This window comes from Mus pahari, chromosome 2, assembly GCF_900095145.1.
Source record: "Mus pahari chromosome 2, PAHARI_EIJ_v1.1, whole genome shotgun sequence".
NCBI classification, from domain to species: domain Eukaryota; kingdom Metazoa; phylum Chordata; class Mammalia; order Rodentia; family Muridae; genus Mus; species Mus pahari.
The window spans coordinates 100,194,111-100,209,149 of record NC_034591.1 but is presented as its reverse complement, the minus strand read 5'-3'; the positions used below and the strand labels follow the sequence as shown (position 1 = coordinate 100,209,149).

At 52.4% G+C, this 15,039-nt stretch overlaps 3 protein-coding genes across 10 annotated transcripts in view; 1 reads left to right on the top strand and 2 right to left on the bottom strand.

Annotated features, from left to right (window-relative positions):
* Positions 1-3,445, bottom strand: part of C2H2orf81 (chromosome 2 C2orf81 homolog) — a 6,610-nt gene extending 3,165 nt beyond the window's left edge. The window contains exon 1 of one of the 2 annotated variants that reach the window (XM_021191696.1): positions 3,259-3,445. In XM_021191696.1, the coding sequence (XP_021047355.1) occupies positions 3,259-3,276 (18 nt within the window). In that variant the 5' untranslated portion in view covers positions 3,277-3,445. The remainder of the gene's footprint in view (positions 1-3,258) is intronic. The other variant, XM_029534666.1, reaches the window with a different exon arrangement.
* Positions 3,446-3,469: 24 nt separating this feature from the next.
* Wdr54 (WD repeat domain 54) lies at positions 3,470-7,031 on the top strand. Its single transcript, XM_021191333.2, has 11 exons — positions 3,470-3,534; positions 3,604-3,675; positions 3,925-4,147; positions 4,256-4,318; positions 4,659-4,725; positions 4,821-4,874; positions 5,169-5,296; positions 6,162-6,262; positions 6,353-6,515; positions 6,686-6,760; positions 6,844-7,031. Exons 3-11 carry the CDS (start codon positions 3,926-3,928, stop codon positions 6,973-6,975), a joined length of 1,005 nt encoding a protein of 334 aa, XP_021046992.1. The 5' UTR covers positions 3,470-3,534; positions 3,604-3,675; position 3,925; the 3' UTR covers positions 6,976-7,031.
* A 137-nt stretch (positions 7,032-7,168) lies between these two features.
* Rtkn (rhotekin) overlaps positions 7,169-15,039 on the bottom strand; it is a 17,109-nt gene continuing 9,238 nt past the window's right edge. For 4 of the 7 annotated variants that reach the window (XM_029535419.1, XM_029535418.1, XM_029535420.1 and 1 more), the window contains 11 exons: positions 13,384-13,589; positions 11,934-11,995; positions 11,778-11,831; positions 11,543-11,660; positions 11,154-11,363; positions 10,107-10,201; positions 9,863-9,969; positions 9,537-9,671; positions 8,644-8,812; positions 8,399-8,503; positions 7,169-7,863 (listed from right to left, as the gene is read on the bottom strand). In XM_029535419.1, the coding sequence (XP_029391279.1) occupies positions 7,529-7,863; positions 8,399-8,503; positions 8,644-8,812; positions 9,537-9,671; positions 9,863-9,969; positions 10,107-10,201; positions 11,154-11,363; positions 11,543-11,660; positions 11,778-11,831; positions 11,934-11,995; positions 13,384-13,589 (1,596 nt within the window). In that variant the 3' untranslated portion in view covers positions 7,169-7,528. The other 3 variants (XM_021190614.2, XM_021190615.2, XM_029535422.1) reach the window with 2 other exon arrangements.

Below are 15,039 nucleotides of genomic sequence, written 5' to 3'. Positions count from 1 at the left end.
TCTGCCTCTCTGCCTCTCTGCCTCTCTGCCTCTCTGCCTCTCTGCCTCTCTGCCTCTGCCTCTGCCTCTGCCTCTGCCTCTGCCTCTGCCTCCCAAGTGCTGAGATTAAAGGCATGGGCTACTACACCTGGCTCTCCTTTTACTTATGTTGAGATCTCACAAAGTTTCCAAGGCTGGTCTTGAACCCACTCTGTAGTCACAGGCCAGAAGACGGTACCAGATCTCATATAGATGTTTATGAACCACAGTGTGGTTGCTAAGAATTGAACTCAGGACCTCTGGAAGAGCAACCAGTGCTGTTAACCTCTGAGCCATCTCTCCAACCCCCTCTTTTTTTTTTTTAACTGAAAATTTATACAATATATTCCGATCATGGTTTCCCTTCCCCCATCTCTCAGATCCTCTCCACTGCCCCTCTCACCCAACTCCAGGCCTTCTTCCTCTCTTCCTCTTTAGAAAACAAACAGGCAAATTAAAAAGGCAAACAAACCAGCATTTAACAAAAGAATAGTGAAAAAGCACAAGAAACACACACAAAACAAACAAAAAAAATCAAAATACAAAATCAGAAACCATATTTGCAAGCAAAAGATGAGAAAGTTTTTTTAAAAAAAAAAATGCCCAAACGAAACCATATTAAGTCAAAAAAGAAAAAAAATCCACAAAAGCACCACACTGAGTTCATGTGGTATTGGCCGTCTACTCCTGGCGCATGGGGACTACCTTAAGTGTGGTTTTTCCAGTAGAATCCACTGGGGAAACTGATTTTTCCTTTGTGGTTGTCAATTGGAAATAGCTTCTTGGTTAGGGATAGGAGCCAGTTTTCTCTTCCCCGTCTCAGCACTGGGACCCAATCTCGCTTGGCCCTGTGCACACTGCCACTCAGGCCTATTGAGCTGGAAAATGGTTGCCTTGATGTCAACCATCCCCTCTGACTTTTGCTTCAACTCCCAAGTAGAGCAGGCCTGCACTACTAGACCGTCTTTAAGCACCATTTCTAGTCACATCTCATGGAGTTTGCCTAAGATCACACCTGGGAAGTAGAATAGTCAGAATTCACATCTGGATTTATCTAACTCCAAAACCTGACTCTTGCTTCCCAAACAAAGACATTTGCTAAAATATATAAATGAAAAACATGTTAAGATATTTTTTAAAAACTCATTTTAAAAAACAGAGAAGGGGCTGGAGAGATGGCTCAATGTTTAAGAGCACTGACTGTTCTTCCAAAAGTCTTGAGTTCTATTCCCAACAACCACATGGTGGCTCACAACTATCTGTAATGGGATCCGATGGCCTTTTCTGGTGTGTCCGAGGACAGTGACAGTGTACTCACATACATGAAATATATGTGAGCTTTACCCAGGTGACTCACTGGGTAAAGGTACTCACAGCCCAGCCTAATGACAAAAGTTTGATTCTCAGCGCCGCAAGGTAGGAGAGAGCCATCTCCTTCAGGTCACCCTTCAGCCTCCACTCGCGCACTATATATAGCACGGGCTCCCCTTCACTCCCCCCCCCCCCAATGAATGCAACAAATCATTAAAGATTCCTGTGACGGCTTGAATAAGAACAGCCCCATAAATTCCTATTTGAACTCTATGGAAAGGACTTGGGGGTGTGGCCTTGTTGGAATGAATGAGTAGGGGCCAGTGTTGAGGTTCCAAAAGCCCATCATTTGCAGTTAGCTCTCTTTGCCTCCTGGGCTCTCAGCTACTCCTCCAGCACCGTGCCTGTCTGTGTTCCCCAGCATGATGAACATGGGTGCTTAACCATTTGGAACTGTGAATCCCCAATTAAACACTTCCTTTTATAAGTTGCTTTGCTCATGGTGTTTTGTGACAGCAAGGAATAAGTAACTAAGAAAAGCCCAAAAGTAACCTAGGGACATAATACTTCACAAAAAAGATGGAGATAACATACACACACACAAAATTTGTAAAGATGGCCCGAACTAGGTGTGGTGGCTCACAGCAATAAACCCAGCACTCAGGAGCCTGAAGCAGCTGCCATGTGTTCAAGGCCAGACTGGGCCACAAAGTGAGACCATGACGGAAGATGGTTCCTTCCAAATTTTACCTCCAAATATAAGTTTTTATCTACCTTATTGTTTCCTATTTTATATTCCCCAATGTTCACTCTCTCAGGCAATCCCGTGTCTTCTGTCCTCTACATTCTCAGTTCCTGGCCTTGAATTCCCAGAAACCAAGCGGCTGCCTAGTTCTCCATATAAAGCTTTGCTTCCTTAAGTCCAGGTTAAATCTTTAAAGCCAAAACAAAACCAAAGAACGGATCCCTTAGGCCTCTCCCCACAGCTAGGACAGAGATGTGGAGTGCACCTAACAAAAGAGAACAGAGATATTTTTTACTCTTTGATTTTCTCGAGGTCCTACCAATCTGTTTTATTTTTTTAAAATGCCTTGACTTTGGGAGTAAGAGAGTTGACTCCGCAGTTAAAGAGCACTGGCCGCTCTTCCAGAGGACCTGGGTTTGGTTCCTAGCATCCATATGATGGCTCCAAACTGTAACTCCAGTTCCAAGGGTTCTGATCCCCTCTCTTGGCCTCTGCGGGCATCACACATGAGCATGGTACACAAACACACATGCAGACAAAACACCCATATACATAAAAAAAATTGGACTTAAGGTAATTGGTTTTTGACAATAGGATGGGAGGGTGTCGGTATGGGAAGAAGCTATGAGTTCAAGGGCAACCTGGACTTCAAGGGCAACCCGGTCTATATTGTGAGTTCTAGACCAGCCAGGGCTACACACTGAGACCTTGTCTCAAAATAAAAGGCAAGCCATGTTTGCACATGTGATGCCTTTAATCACAGCACTCTGGAGGCAGAGTTGAGTTGGAGACCAATCTGGTCTATACAATCAGACTGTCTCGATTAAAACAAACAAACAAACAGTAGTAACGATAATAAGATAAGTTTTAAGGTCACCCTCAGAGTTGTCTGATCCATTTCGTAGTCCTGAAATTGTCAAGATAGTGACTCATCCATCAGACCCTCTTCCTAGTGCCTCTGGCTTACCCACCAAAACGGGTTCCTGGTCAGAAAGGAATTACTGCTTGCACTGGCGGTTCAGCTGTTTCTGAATTGCTCTTGCTCTTCGCTTGGTCCAGCCGTTGACCCTTTCCCTCGGGGATCGAGGTGCAGGCATGCCCATCTTGAACCTAGAGCTAGTTCACTGCCTCGATACCAGCCCACCCCAGTTCTTGCGCACTCCCCAAGTCGAGCTGAAACTCACCGAGCCTTCGTGACTCATTGTCGTGACAGTCACTCCAAGGAGGTGTTTCAGCTGCCTTCAGGATCCTCCATCCTTGTAGCTGCAGTGGCCGCGACCCAACGGTCTCCTCGGCAACCAGGCCCGGCTGAGGGTCCCTGGCGTGATCCACTGTTGCCTGGGAACCGCGTAGCCGCGCGGCGCAAGTTCCAGCCTCAGGCCACGCCCAGAGGCCGTGCGTCGGTGCGTCGTCTCTATGGTGGCGGCGGATTTGGAGGGACCTGAGGATCGCGGCGTCAGGCAAGGCATACTTGAGGGTGGTGGGGGTGGGTTGCAGGTGTGACCTCTAACCTTGGCGTGGGCCTTCAGGTAGCTAAGCTGTGGGAAGAAGAGCTGGAGACCACATTCTGCATTTTTAGCTGAGACCTTCTGTACTACCAGGTATTTACATCATCATTTACTGTGGGATTCCCTGGTGGCTGCAACACTCAACCCTGGGGCTCTCTCCGGCTCCGTGGGGTTCTCTCCTCCTTATGACTACTATCCATCACTTTCCTTGGGGATCCTATCAATCAAGGGTCTCTCTCACTGTCTCCTGGTTGCATCTCATTGCCCTTCTCCCCTGTCCAAGTGTCCCCAGTGGCCTTCTCCCCATTTGTCGTGCGGTGACTCTAGTACTCTCTCTCCCAGGATGTTGCGCCGCGAGCACTCCATCCCACTTCGTAGCTCTGCCGCCGCCCTGTCTAACAACCTCAGTGTACTGCAGCTTCCAGGCCGTGATCTCACGCATTTTGGGGTGGTTCATGGACCGAGCGCCCAGCTTCTCAGTGCTGCCCCTGAGGGTGTGATCTTGGCCCAGCGCCAGCTCCACGTTAAAGAGGGTGCTGGAGTGAGTCCCCCACTTATCACTCAGGTAAGGCAAGGAGAGAAAGAGGTGTTGCTGAAGTCAGTGCGATCCTTGTTCTTTAATCCCTATCCTCTTGATGCCTTATGTCCTCTACTGTGATGCGCGTCTCTCCAGGTTCACTGGTGTGTCCTCCCCTTCAGAGTACTGCTGGTCCTCACCTCGCATCGAGGGATACAAGTGAGAATAGAACCCTCCTGCCCTTACTCCAGCGCCACCCCCACCCAATAACACTTTTAGACATCACGTGAGCAGCCCACTCTCCCTCTATTTTTTTGTCTTCTTGTGTTCCATTCCTTCACTCTTCAGTTCTGCGTCAGCAGTCTGCTTCTGTTATTAACTCTGTGACCCTTGGGCACCGGTAGCCTCAGTGTCGTCCTCTGAAAACTAGGGATAAGAATAGTGCCTGCCTCCCAGAGCAGCGTTTGAGGATTGCATGGACTTAGATGGCTGGGTGAAGTGCCCAGAACTCAACAAGGGTCAGCTGGCTCTTGCTCTCATCCTTGCCCCCATCTTCCAGATGTATGAGTCTGATGGCTCCGTCATGGTTTATTGGCATGCCTTGGACTCAGGAGATGCTTCTTCAGGTACCTTGGGGACCATGTGGAGCAGGGGTGGAGGCCGGGAGAATTCGCTGGGGGCTAAAGGAAGGGCTGTTTCTGAGAGCTGCTTTTGTATTCAGCACAGGCTATGTTTGCCCGAGGAATTGCTGCCAGCATCCACTTCATCTGTGTGGGTGAGCCGACTAGAGACAGGGCTAGGGCCTGTATGTGGGGTACATCATTGTGGGGTCTCAGCCAGGAGGATGGGGAGGGGTTGACGAACTTAGGAAGAGCTAGAGGGAAGCTGGGGAGGAAGGGTATCCGGGACTCTGAAAAACATTTAGAGAGGGATAGCGACTGGAAAGCCAGGCCTGTGGGAGTACTGAGTTTATTACTAAGACTTCTGGGATAGAGGGGGTGCTGGCTGTGGTGACTGGAGACCCAGAGGGCTCAGGAAGCCATCAGTGGGACACTGGTTCTGGCTGCAGGAACGTGGTCCGGTCGGGTACTGGTCTTTGATATCCCCGCTAAGGGTCCCAACATTGTACTCAGCGAGGAACTGGCTGGGCACCAGACACCAATCACAGATATCGCCACTGAGCGTGCCCAGGGGCAGGTGAGTTTACCTCCTCCAGCGATTCTAGTAGCCTGGGAGACCTCTTCACCCCTGGGAAGCCCAGGCGTGGGTATTAGCTATGCTAATAAGCAGAAGTGCGGCTTTGGGTTCATTTATATGTTCTTAGTTGCAGCAACCTCAGGTCTGGAGAAAAACATACTTTCCACTAAGTGGTGTTTTATACAAATCCCTGACCCTCTCCGACGCTGGTGTGAATCCAGAAGTTGGAATCTACCATCTCCCAGAGGCTGCCAACCCTGTAGCTTCCTTCCCTGGACTTGAGCTAGTGCCCCTATTCTGACCCAGTTCCAGGCCAGCCCTTCCAGAAAGCTGTCTCCCAATTTCAATTCCTTCTGACTCTCCCTTAGCTTCACGCTGAGTAGGCCCGACTCTCCTAGAAAACTCTCTTCTCCCCACTTGTATTGTAAACCTCTTGGAACAGGGTATGGGTTTTGTCATGTGTAGCCTTCGGAGCAGCTGGTATGTCTGCCTGACACCAGGTCAAGAGGTCTAGGGACTTAGTGATGACTGTGACCCACTGCAAAACCTCCAAAAAGTCAGGACATGGTGGTTTTAGTCTTCCCACCCATCCCAAAAGGACAATTATACATCCTCTTCTACTCCCGGGTGAGGGTGGGGGTCGGGGAGGCGGCAGTTGTGAGTGCATACAAGAAGCTGCAAAGAGCCTATGCAAAGACTCCTGCAGAAGTGTCCATGGCGTGAGCTGGTGAAAGCCACCTCTCACCCTTTCCCTGTAGAAGCCAAGAGGCAGGCATGGCTACACCTCCCCTCCTGCTCCGTGCTCTGGACCACACAGACGGTAAAGGGTAAAGGGAAGAAGAGCTGACCCTGATTTCCTCCTCAGGACGGTGTCGCTGACATGGTGACAGCAGATGACTCAGGTGTCCTGTGTGTCTGGAGGTCAGGACCTGAGTTCACCTTACTGACCCGAATACCAGGCTTCGGGTAGGAGAGGCAGACGAGGGCTTGAGGCGACTTCAGGGCAGGGAGTATGTTGATGTCTGGAGAAATCAACATTGAACATTACCCTTGCAGGGTCCCATGCCCCTCTGTGCAGCTCTGGCAGGGGATTGTGGCAGCAGGATATGGAAATGGGCAAGTGCGTCTGTATGATGCCAGCACAGGGGCCCTCCACGTCCAGATCAGTGCCCACGCCCGGACCGTCTCTGCCCTGGACCTCGCCCCAGAGGTGGGCAAGGTCAGTGTCCTATGTCCCTACCTTTCCTGGTGCTTGTGGGCACAGCACAAGCTTGTCCCTGTCAGTGTGACTCCATCCCCAGGGACCTGGACTGGCACCCCTGCTCACTCCCATCATGTCAGGGCATCTGACACCCTGCCCACCCCTCACAGTGGGGTCCTCTCTTTTAGCTACTGTCTGCAGCTGAGGACACCTTTGTGCACATCTGGAAGCTGAACAGAAACCCAGAGAGTGGCTCTATTGAGGTATGATTGCAGACAGGTGGGAGTGGGGGCCCGAGCACAGGTGAGCGGCAGGACGGACTGACCAGCCCTCTCTCCCCCCGCAGGTGGACCACTGCCACGGTGAATGTATTTCTGACACCCAGGTGTGTGGGGCTCGGTTCTCTGATCCATCGGGCAGCTCCTTTGCTGTGACAGGTTATGACCTTGCTGAGATCCTGAGATTCATCACTGTCTGAGTGAGGAGCAGCCTTCCGGTCTCCCTTGGTATTTATAAAGTATTCCCCCCCATCAAGCCCTTGTCTGAGCACTCAGTGTCACAGCCACATTAAGCTCTAGGGAGGGCCGAGGGGTGGGTTCAGAGCACGCAGAAGTCACTGGTTCTCAGAGACCATGTCCTCGAAGACAAACGAAGGCATCAGGCATCGAGCTGTTAAATAACTTTAATGGTTGATGCTGGGGTCACGGGGAGGCAGGCGGAGGCAGGCGCTTTCCTCTCCACTCCCCAGTGCCGCCCTGGAGGCTGGTTAGTGCAGGCAGGTAGGGCAGAGATGTTCCAGTTTTCTCCCAGGAAGCGCTTAGGGGAATCCTAGCCAGCTCCAGGAATGGTCCCCTCTGTACCATAACCACAACTTAAGAGGGGTTTCCGTTACCCCTCCCCAGCCTTCTGTCCTAGTCCAGTGGAGGAAGAGGAGTCCAGGCTGGCCAACTGGTGCCCCACAGTGCTGGACCTAGAGCCCAGTTGTCCTTGGGTCATTTTCTTTCTTGGCCAGATCCTGTTGCTGGTTCCTCTCACACTGGGGACTGGACCCATGGGCCCAGCTGGCTTTTGCTGTAGAAACCTCTGGATTTGGGGGATCTCTGCAGGGGAAGGGGTGCAACCGAGCGAGAAAGCCCAAGGGAGTGGTCTGCAGGGGCGGCATCCAGGGAAAAGGTTCGGGGTCTTCCCCAGGGCAGGGATTGCATCCAGGTTTGGACTGGGGACCTTGAGGCAGGCGAGCAGGAGCTAGGCAAGGCAGGCTGGTCTGTAAACATCGCTAGCCAGGGTGGGGGCGGCTCCAGCCTTGTGCCCTCCCGCTGGGCCAGGATGTCTGTCACAGCTGCGATGTCGTCTAGCGGCTCAATGGCTGCGGCAGCAGGGAAGGGGCAAGGGGAGGGGGCTAGTCAGAGCTCAAGCCCTGGCCTGCTCAGCCCTGTCTGTCACCTGTCACTGTAATAGGAAGAAAGCAAGGCCCGAATCTCTGCTGAGATGGCATTATTCTGCAGGAGCAGCCCCTCACAGGGACCTCCGGAGGCCACAGGTTCTGATAAGACTGTGACGTTATAGGGGGAGGGGTAGCAGAAGTGGATAAAGAAACCAAGAACAGAGGAGAGAAAGCAGTGCCGGGCAAGTGAAGTCAGAAGAGGAGACAGGAGCCCACATGCACGGAGGGAAACAGAAAAGGAAGGATTAGGACAGATGCAGGCAGGAGACCACTCTGCTCTTTGGGGTTTGTTTTGAACTTGGGCAGAAGTGCTTTTAAGAAGGGGAGAGAAACACAGTAGGGCTGAGTGGGTCCAGGACCCCATGGTGTGCTTTCTCTCTGGTTCTGTTACCCAGGATCCCTTGAGGTCCCCAACCCCACTTTCCATCAGCCTCCTGCTGACCCTCCTCTCACTTACCCATCTCGTGGTATAAGGACCCCTGCTTGACCAGGGCTTGGGGTGGTTTCCGGGGCGCAGGAGTTTCGATCTTCATGACTTCATCACAACAGTGCCTCCACTGGCCTGTGAGGAGGGGAGAGGAAAGGAGGACCAGACCCATGCAGGAGTTGTCTGCTTCTGTCACATCCCCTTCCCCCACCCCCACCCCCTGCCCACCTCCCACCCCCACTCTCCCAGAAGTTCTGCCCAGCCCTTTCCCTTACTCATGTCAAAGAAGAGCTGCCACAGCGCTTCCATCCAGTTCTGCTGGGCTTCTCTGCTCTCCAGCTGGAGGGTGTTTGTCACCTCCTCATCCCCATACTTGTTGCTGATGCTGACGGTGAAAGGCCACTCTGGGGCCTGCTCCAGCTCCCCTGCCCGGACCTTAGTCTCCTGCAGGGGAAAGCAAGGCACTGCCTTCACATCTGCCCATCATCCCGACCTCCACTGGGCCTTCATTTGCCTCCTGCTAACTCTAGTGTAGGGGTGGGGCAGCAAGTGTGGTGGGGATGGGGGGGCCTGTGCTGAGGCAGGAAAGGAGAAGCAGGTAGACACAGAAAAGGGGGGGCAGAGCAGGGCAGGGAAGGTGCAGAGGGGCAAGAACACCAAGGCCCGGGTTCGAGTTGCCCACCCAGTACATCCAAAACACAGGCGGGGGTCTGAGGGGCAGTGCTGGGGTAGGGCACTTGCCTAAAACACGAGTCTCTCGATTTGACCCCAGCACTAGACAGAGCAAAACAGACACATAGAAAGGCAAGACTAGGGCTGGAGAGGAGAGCAGCCCATTTGCACCTTCGGAGAGACAGCAGGTTACTAGCTACACAGGCTGGATGCAGAGAGAACTGGAGGAGAAACTGCTTGACCCAAGAAAAAGGCCTCTGGGGTTTGGGAGGGGCTGGGGATGCTGAGGGAGCGGTTGATGGTTGACTGTAGCATTGTTTAGGGGTAGGGAGGTGTAGGGAGGAGGTTCCTCTGCATCCCGGGCCCTGTGGTGGGCTTAGTGCTCTTAGCAGTCTGCCCTTCTTGTCTCTGAGGCCTGGGCCTAACCCTCCAGAGGCTTGAGAGAGAGGTGCCTGAGCCCAGGCACCAGGTGGCCTCACCCAGAGGGACTAGTCACCTTGTTGATGACGATAGTGAACAGTGGTTCTTGCCCAGTATCTGCATCCTCAGATCTCCAGTAACAAAAGAGGTTTGTGCCTTTCAGGACTCCATGCACAAGTATCCCATTCTGCAGCTCCCCGGCTTGCTGCAACTTGTAGACAACTTGGTGTTTTCTGGGGAGTCTTGCCTCCCCACCCGGGCACTTTCCTCCCAGTCCCCCACTGGCCCCATGCACCTAACATTCACCCTGCTGTCTTCCCATCCCACTTTGTCCCCCCACGTCTAGATCTTTAGGTTGTCCATCTATGTCCATGCCCCCTCCACTCCCGTAGGACCCCTCACCTGCACCCTGAGGGCACCACTTGCAGTGGGCTGAATCATGCAGAGAGGCTGAGCTGCCAGGCGGCAACACACGCTGCCATAAAGGGGCAGCCAGGGAGGGTTCTCCTCTGGGGGATGAGGAAGTACGAGGTGAGGATGGGAAATGAGAAGGGGATTATCCCACAAACCCTTCTATCAGTGCCAGTGTCACGGACGGACGGACGGACGGACGGACACACACACACACACACACACACACACACACCATGGCTGATGAGCTTGAGGTCATGTGTACGGAATCCATCCTGCACTTCTTCTAGGGTAAGAGTGGTGAAGGCCAAGAGGTGGAATTGAGGACCTCTAGAAGGAGAAGGGACATCAGTGGAGTGGCGTCTGTGGCAGGAAGGCACTGCAGGGCTGACGCTGGGTTGTCCCATTGCCAGGAAAACTACCATGGAAACTAGCTTGCCTCCTCTTTTCCTGACCTCCTGCTAGGCGTCTGGACCTTCCCTTATACATCCTATACATAATCCCAGTGAAATTGTGGCAGTTCCATGAGGGTAGGTGTTCCTCAGTCCGTAGATGGGGCAGCTTCCTCTAGCTCCTAGGTGACTAGCTGTGGGCTCTGCCACAGAGCATGCCCAGCTTACAGCATGGTGGTTTATGCATCCATGTCTGCGCTTGGCATGATTCTATATGGGTGGCACACATGTGCATATATATGTGGAGGCCAGAAGGACACAGGGTGTCCTCTTTAATGACTTATGAAGGCAGGGTCTCTCGCTGAACTCAGAGCTTGCCAATTCAAGGAGTCTAGTTAGCCAGCTTACCCTAGGGGGTCACCTGTCTCTCCTCCCAAGTAGGCCCTGGGCCTGGGTCTAGGGGATCAGAACTCCAGTCCCCATGCTTGCCCAGTAAGTGCTTTATCTACTGAGCCCTTTTCCCCATCCCTGCTTTTGGTGTTCTGAGACAGGGTTTTATGTGCACCATACTGGCCATGCAGCCATAGATGTCTTTGAACATATGATTCTTCTGCCTCCACCTCCCAAGAGATGTAATAACAGGTGTGCACCACCCCACCCAAGGCTTCCTGTTTTCTAGGCAAGCACTTTAATAACTGAGCTTCATCCCCAGTCCTATAAGATGTTTTTCTGGCTGCCAAACAGATAAGATCCCCAAAACCTGGCTCTCCCTGGCTCCCCACTGTCAGGCTTGTAGACTAACTTAGGCATAGCCAGAATGCCTGCTCATTCAGCATGATGTGGTCACCAGAGGGGAGCGGCAGGAAAGCAGCGGTAGGAGAGGCTCTTACCCCACAGCTGGGGTAGGCAGCAGGATGGGACTGTTCCCGGAGCCCCCGGCGCTGTCCAGCGATGCCCTGACTCGCTTCCCAGAGGAACGGCCCAGGGAGCTACTGAGTTTGGTGGCAAGCCTCTTGGGGGCACCAGCCAGGGCTCCCTCCTCTTCCACACAGGCCCCATACAGCTCCAGCCGCAGTATGAAGTCAGGCTCTGCCTCAGCACTGTGACACAGGTGTGGGAGAGGGGGCGGGGTAATCACTGGGAGGCTCAGGAGGACATAGGGTGAGGAAGGACAACTCCACAGGGAAGCCCATGGGCCATCTCCCTCTCCACCTTTGCTCCCCAGAGCAGCACCCCAGGAGCTGGAAAAGAAGGGAGCCACAGGCAGTGAGGCACTCACAAAAGGACATTATGCTGAAAGGAGATGTCTGTGAGGGTCCTGTCCACCAGGACCATCTCTGTGTCCTGAATCTGCTCCCCAAGCCTCAGCATCAGGAACACAGCCCAGCGGTGCAGGTCTGGGAGCAAAGAAAGAAGAAGGAAAAGAAAGGGGTGGGGGGGAAGATCTTAAGACTTCCCACAAGTGCCTCCACCTCGGGAACACTCTTGAATTTGTCCCAGTTTGTGACACTCACCGCCTTTGTTCTTGAAATACTCTGTGTCCTTCCACATGAGTGGGATTCGGAGGTCTAAGGGGCAGAGGGGAAGGAAGAGGGGTTAGAAGCAGGCAGGAGGGGGTGTGGTGTGTGGTGCAGCAGGCATGCCGGCAGCTGGGGCAGCTGTGTGCTTACCAGAGATGCAGACCCGGCCACGGCAAGGCGAGTGCTGAGCGGACGCCACGCTGTCGGAAGGTCTGTGGGTAGATCACAGTCCTGACCTGGTCTCCACATACTCCTCCCCTTTGCTCTGACTCCCAAGGGCTCTAAGAGCCCCCCCCCCCCGATCCCTAGCCTGGCTAGCATGGTAGGGCCAAGGACTGGAGGAGAGCTATGGACAAAGCTCAGCGGTTTCTGGTCTTAGGAACATTTGAGCAATGCCAATACACAGGTATACAAGCCTGGGCCTCTCCCCCTCCCTGCATTGTTCCTGACCACCCAGACCCCTGCCAGGGACAAGTGTGGCTTGGAGGGGGACAGGCATCACCAGAGACTCCCTTTCGAGTCCTCACCACCACCATTAGACTGTGCACTTGGAAGGGTTGGCAGGTCACTTGTCCCCACCACAGGGTCTCAATGGGCTGCTCAGGCTGGCCTCAAACTCAGCACACACACTACCTCAGCCTCCCACACACTGGGATTACAGGCATAAGCCACCATGCCAAGCTTTTATTGTCTTTGGTGTGACTACACAACCTAACATGAACAGTGTGTGTTTAGCTGTGAGTCCTATGTGGCCTCTCTGTCCATGGCTCCCTGAGAGAGATGCTTCCTGCCTGCTTGGCCTCTGGTTAAATGAAGCAGCAGAGGAATGAGTTTTCTCCCGTAGGCCTCCTAGTGAGTCCCTAGCAACCTCTCCCTCGGCTACTCCATGCCAGTGAGGGACTGGGACCCTCTTTATGCAGCCTCAAGGAGGCAAGCGGTCTCCAGATGACTCGTTTACCACAATTGGCCAGTCTTCAGAGTGATCAGTTTACCAAGTCTTTTCTCTCTAACATTTTTACTTGACTCTAGCAAGTAAACAGGTCTTACTGCTGACCTGTCTGTCGGACTGCCTGAGCACACGGCAGCATCAGTACATACTGAGGCTGAGCTCCTTTGGAAGGCGCGGTCTCATTTCTATGAATGGGAAGCCTTCCTTTAAGTGATGTTTAATTATGCACTTTCCCAACTCCTGCCTCTGATGGTGAACCCCAGGTACAACAAGCTATTATCAACTTGTGGTAAATTGGCCATTCGACAAATTGGCCATTCAGTGAACTAGCCCTGAGAAAATTGGTTTTCCAGAAATCAACCAGCCAGACGTAGGAGATCAAGGGCAGGCCTAGACAAACTGGCAGTTTTGCATTACTTGTGGTCCAGGCTGCCAACTTCCATTGGATATATACTGGCTCCCCTGAGTCTAGTCCCAGCCGTTCTGGATGATCACCACCACAGTAAAACACCTAGGTGTCTTTCATGGCCAGGACAGGTTTGTGAGAAGGTCCCCTTCAAACACTCCACACAGACGCACATGCTTTTTATCACTTTTCATCACAAAGCCTGCCTCCCTCCCTCCCTCAGACACCTCTACTCCCACGCTTACCGACGACGACGGCCCATCTTCTCAAGCACCTGGACCTCCTTGCGCCGCTGCAGCTCGCCCATGTAGCTGAGGATGCGGCTGTTGCACACCAGCAGGCTCTTGGTGGCTTCCAGAGTCTGCTCTCGCTGGGAGCAGGCTGCCAGCAGCTTGCAGGTCCCTTCCCTCATCCGGATCTCATGATCTAGTTTCCGCTGCAGCTCCGTGTCCTAAGCAGAAACATGGAAGGGGAAAAAGGAAATGGCGATCAGGGAACCTGCTGAGGCATCTCCCCTCCCCAACCCAGTCCCAAGCTGGGGAGGTGTGGGCAGGGTGTGACAGGGCACAACACTCGACGACTAATGTTTCAGCAAAACATTTCAGCAAGCCTGTTCTTCTCACCCACCTTTGCCCAGACAAGCCAGAAAAGCTTTGCAAAATAAGATAGTCCCATGTATTCTATGGTGAAGAATGTAAATTCTGTCTACCTCTTCCGTCACAATTTGGAGAAATCTACAAAAGCTATAAATTCATATATCCTTTGACCTAACTATCCAATACCCAAGTGTTTAGCCTACAGATACAATCACACACGTAGCTGCCAAGCCATGTACACAGAGAGACCTACACTTGGTACTGTTTTGTGTGTCTGTGTATCACATATGAGAGCAGTGCCTACAGAGGCCAGAAGAAGGCATCAGATGCCCTAGAGCTAGAGCTACAAGCCGTCGTCTCACAGGAGTGCCGGGAATTGGATGTGAGTTCTCTGGGAGAGCAGCAATTGTTGTTCATCACTGAGTCATCTCTCCAGCTCCAGGCTTTGTTTAAACACCCAAACTAAAAGCCTGTCAACAAGACAGCAATTCAGTGAGTCATATCTGAGCTGAAATAGTGCAAAAGACTGCCGAGGTAGACATGTTTAGATACTACTGTCCAGAAAATATAGCACAAGAACAGAAAGCAAAACATCATATGTCAAGTTAGGCACCATGGTGTACACCTGTAATCCAGCACTTGGGAGGTAGAGGCAGGAGGTTTAAGGCCATCAGATACATGGCAAGTTAGAGGCAAGCCAGGAATACATGGGACTCTCTCAAAAACAATATATATACTTACCATTTGTTTTACATATGTGATATATATATGCACATGCATGTATAGTATATATGCCATATATTTGCATGTGTATATGTATGTATATTTATACATTTGTGTGACTGTGATCACAGAGGTCAGGAATGTGGGCCTAGTCAAGGTACATACCACCCATGCAACACAGAACCCTCCACACACCTCAAATAGCTCCCTGAGCGTGGGAGAGGTCAGAGGTAAGGGAAAGTCATTGGTCCAGGTTTGAGGGTCTGGACAGGCATGAAAGGGCAGGGGAGAGACTCAGAGAGAGGATACAGGGGTAGTCACTCATCCTGGAGCTTAAAAGGCAATTAGCACTGGACTGGGGCCTGGGCATACATGAGGCTCTGGGTTTGATTCCCCAGCAATGCATAAACCAGACATAGCGTAGGCAGGAGAATCAAGATGTTCAAGGTCACCCCCAGCAATGTAGTGAATTTGGGAGGAACATGAGCTATATGAAACCTTGTCTCAAAACAGTAAAAGAAGCCGGGCGTGGTGGTGCACGCCTTTAATCCCAGCACTCGGGAGGCAGAGGCAGGCGGATTT

Excerpts from the sequence above, each read along its gene's own strand:
- Wdr54 (XM_021191333.2), top strand. The coding sequence starts at position 3,926 with ATGTTGCGCCGCGAGCACTCCATCCCACTTCGTAGCTCTGCCGCCGCC. Across the intron at positions 4,726-4,820 it reads CTCAGGAGATGCTTCTTCAG|CACAGGCTATGTTTGCCCGA; the intron begins GTACCTTGGGGA and ends TTTTGTATTCAG. Across the intron at positions 4,875-5,168 it reads CATCCACTTCATCTGTGTGG|GAACGTGGTCCGGTCGGGTA; the intron begins GTGAGCCGACTA and ends TTCTGGCTGCAG.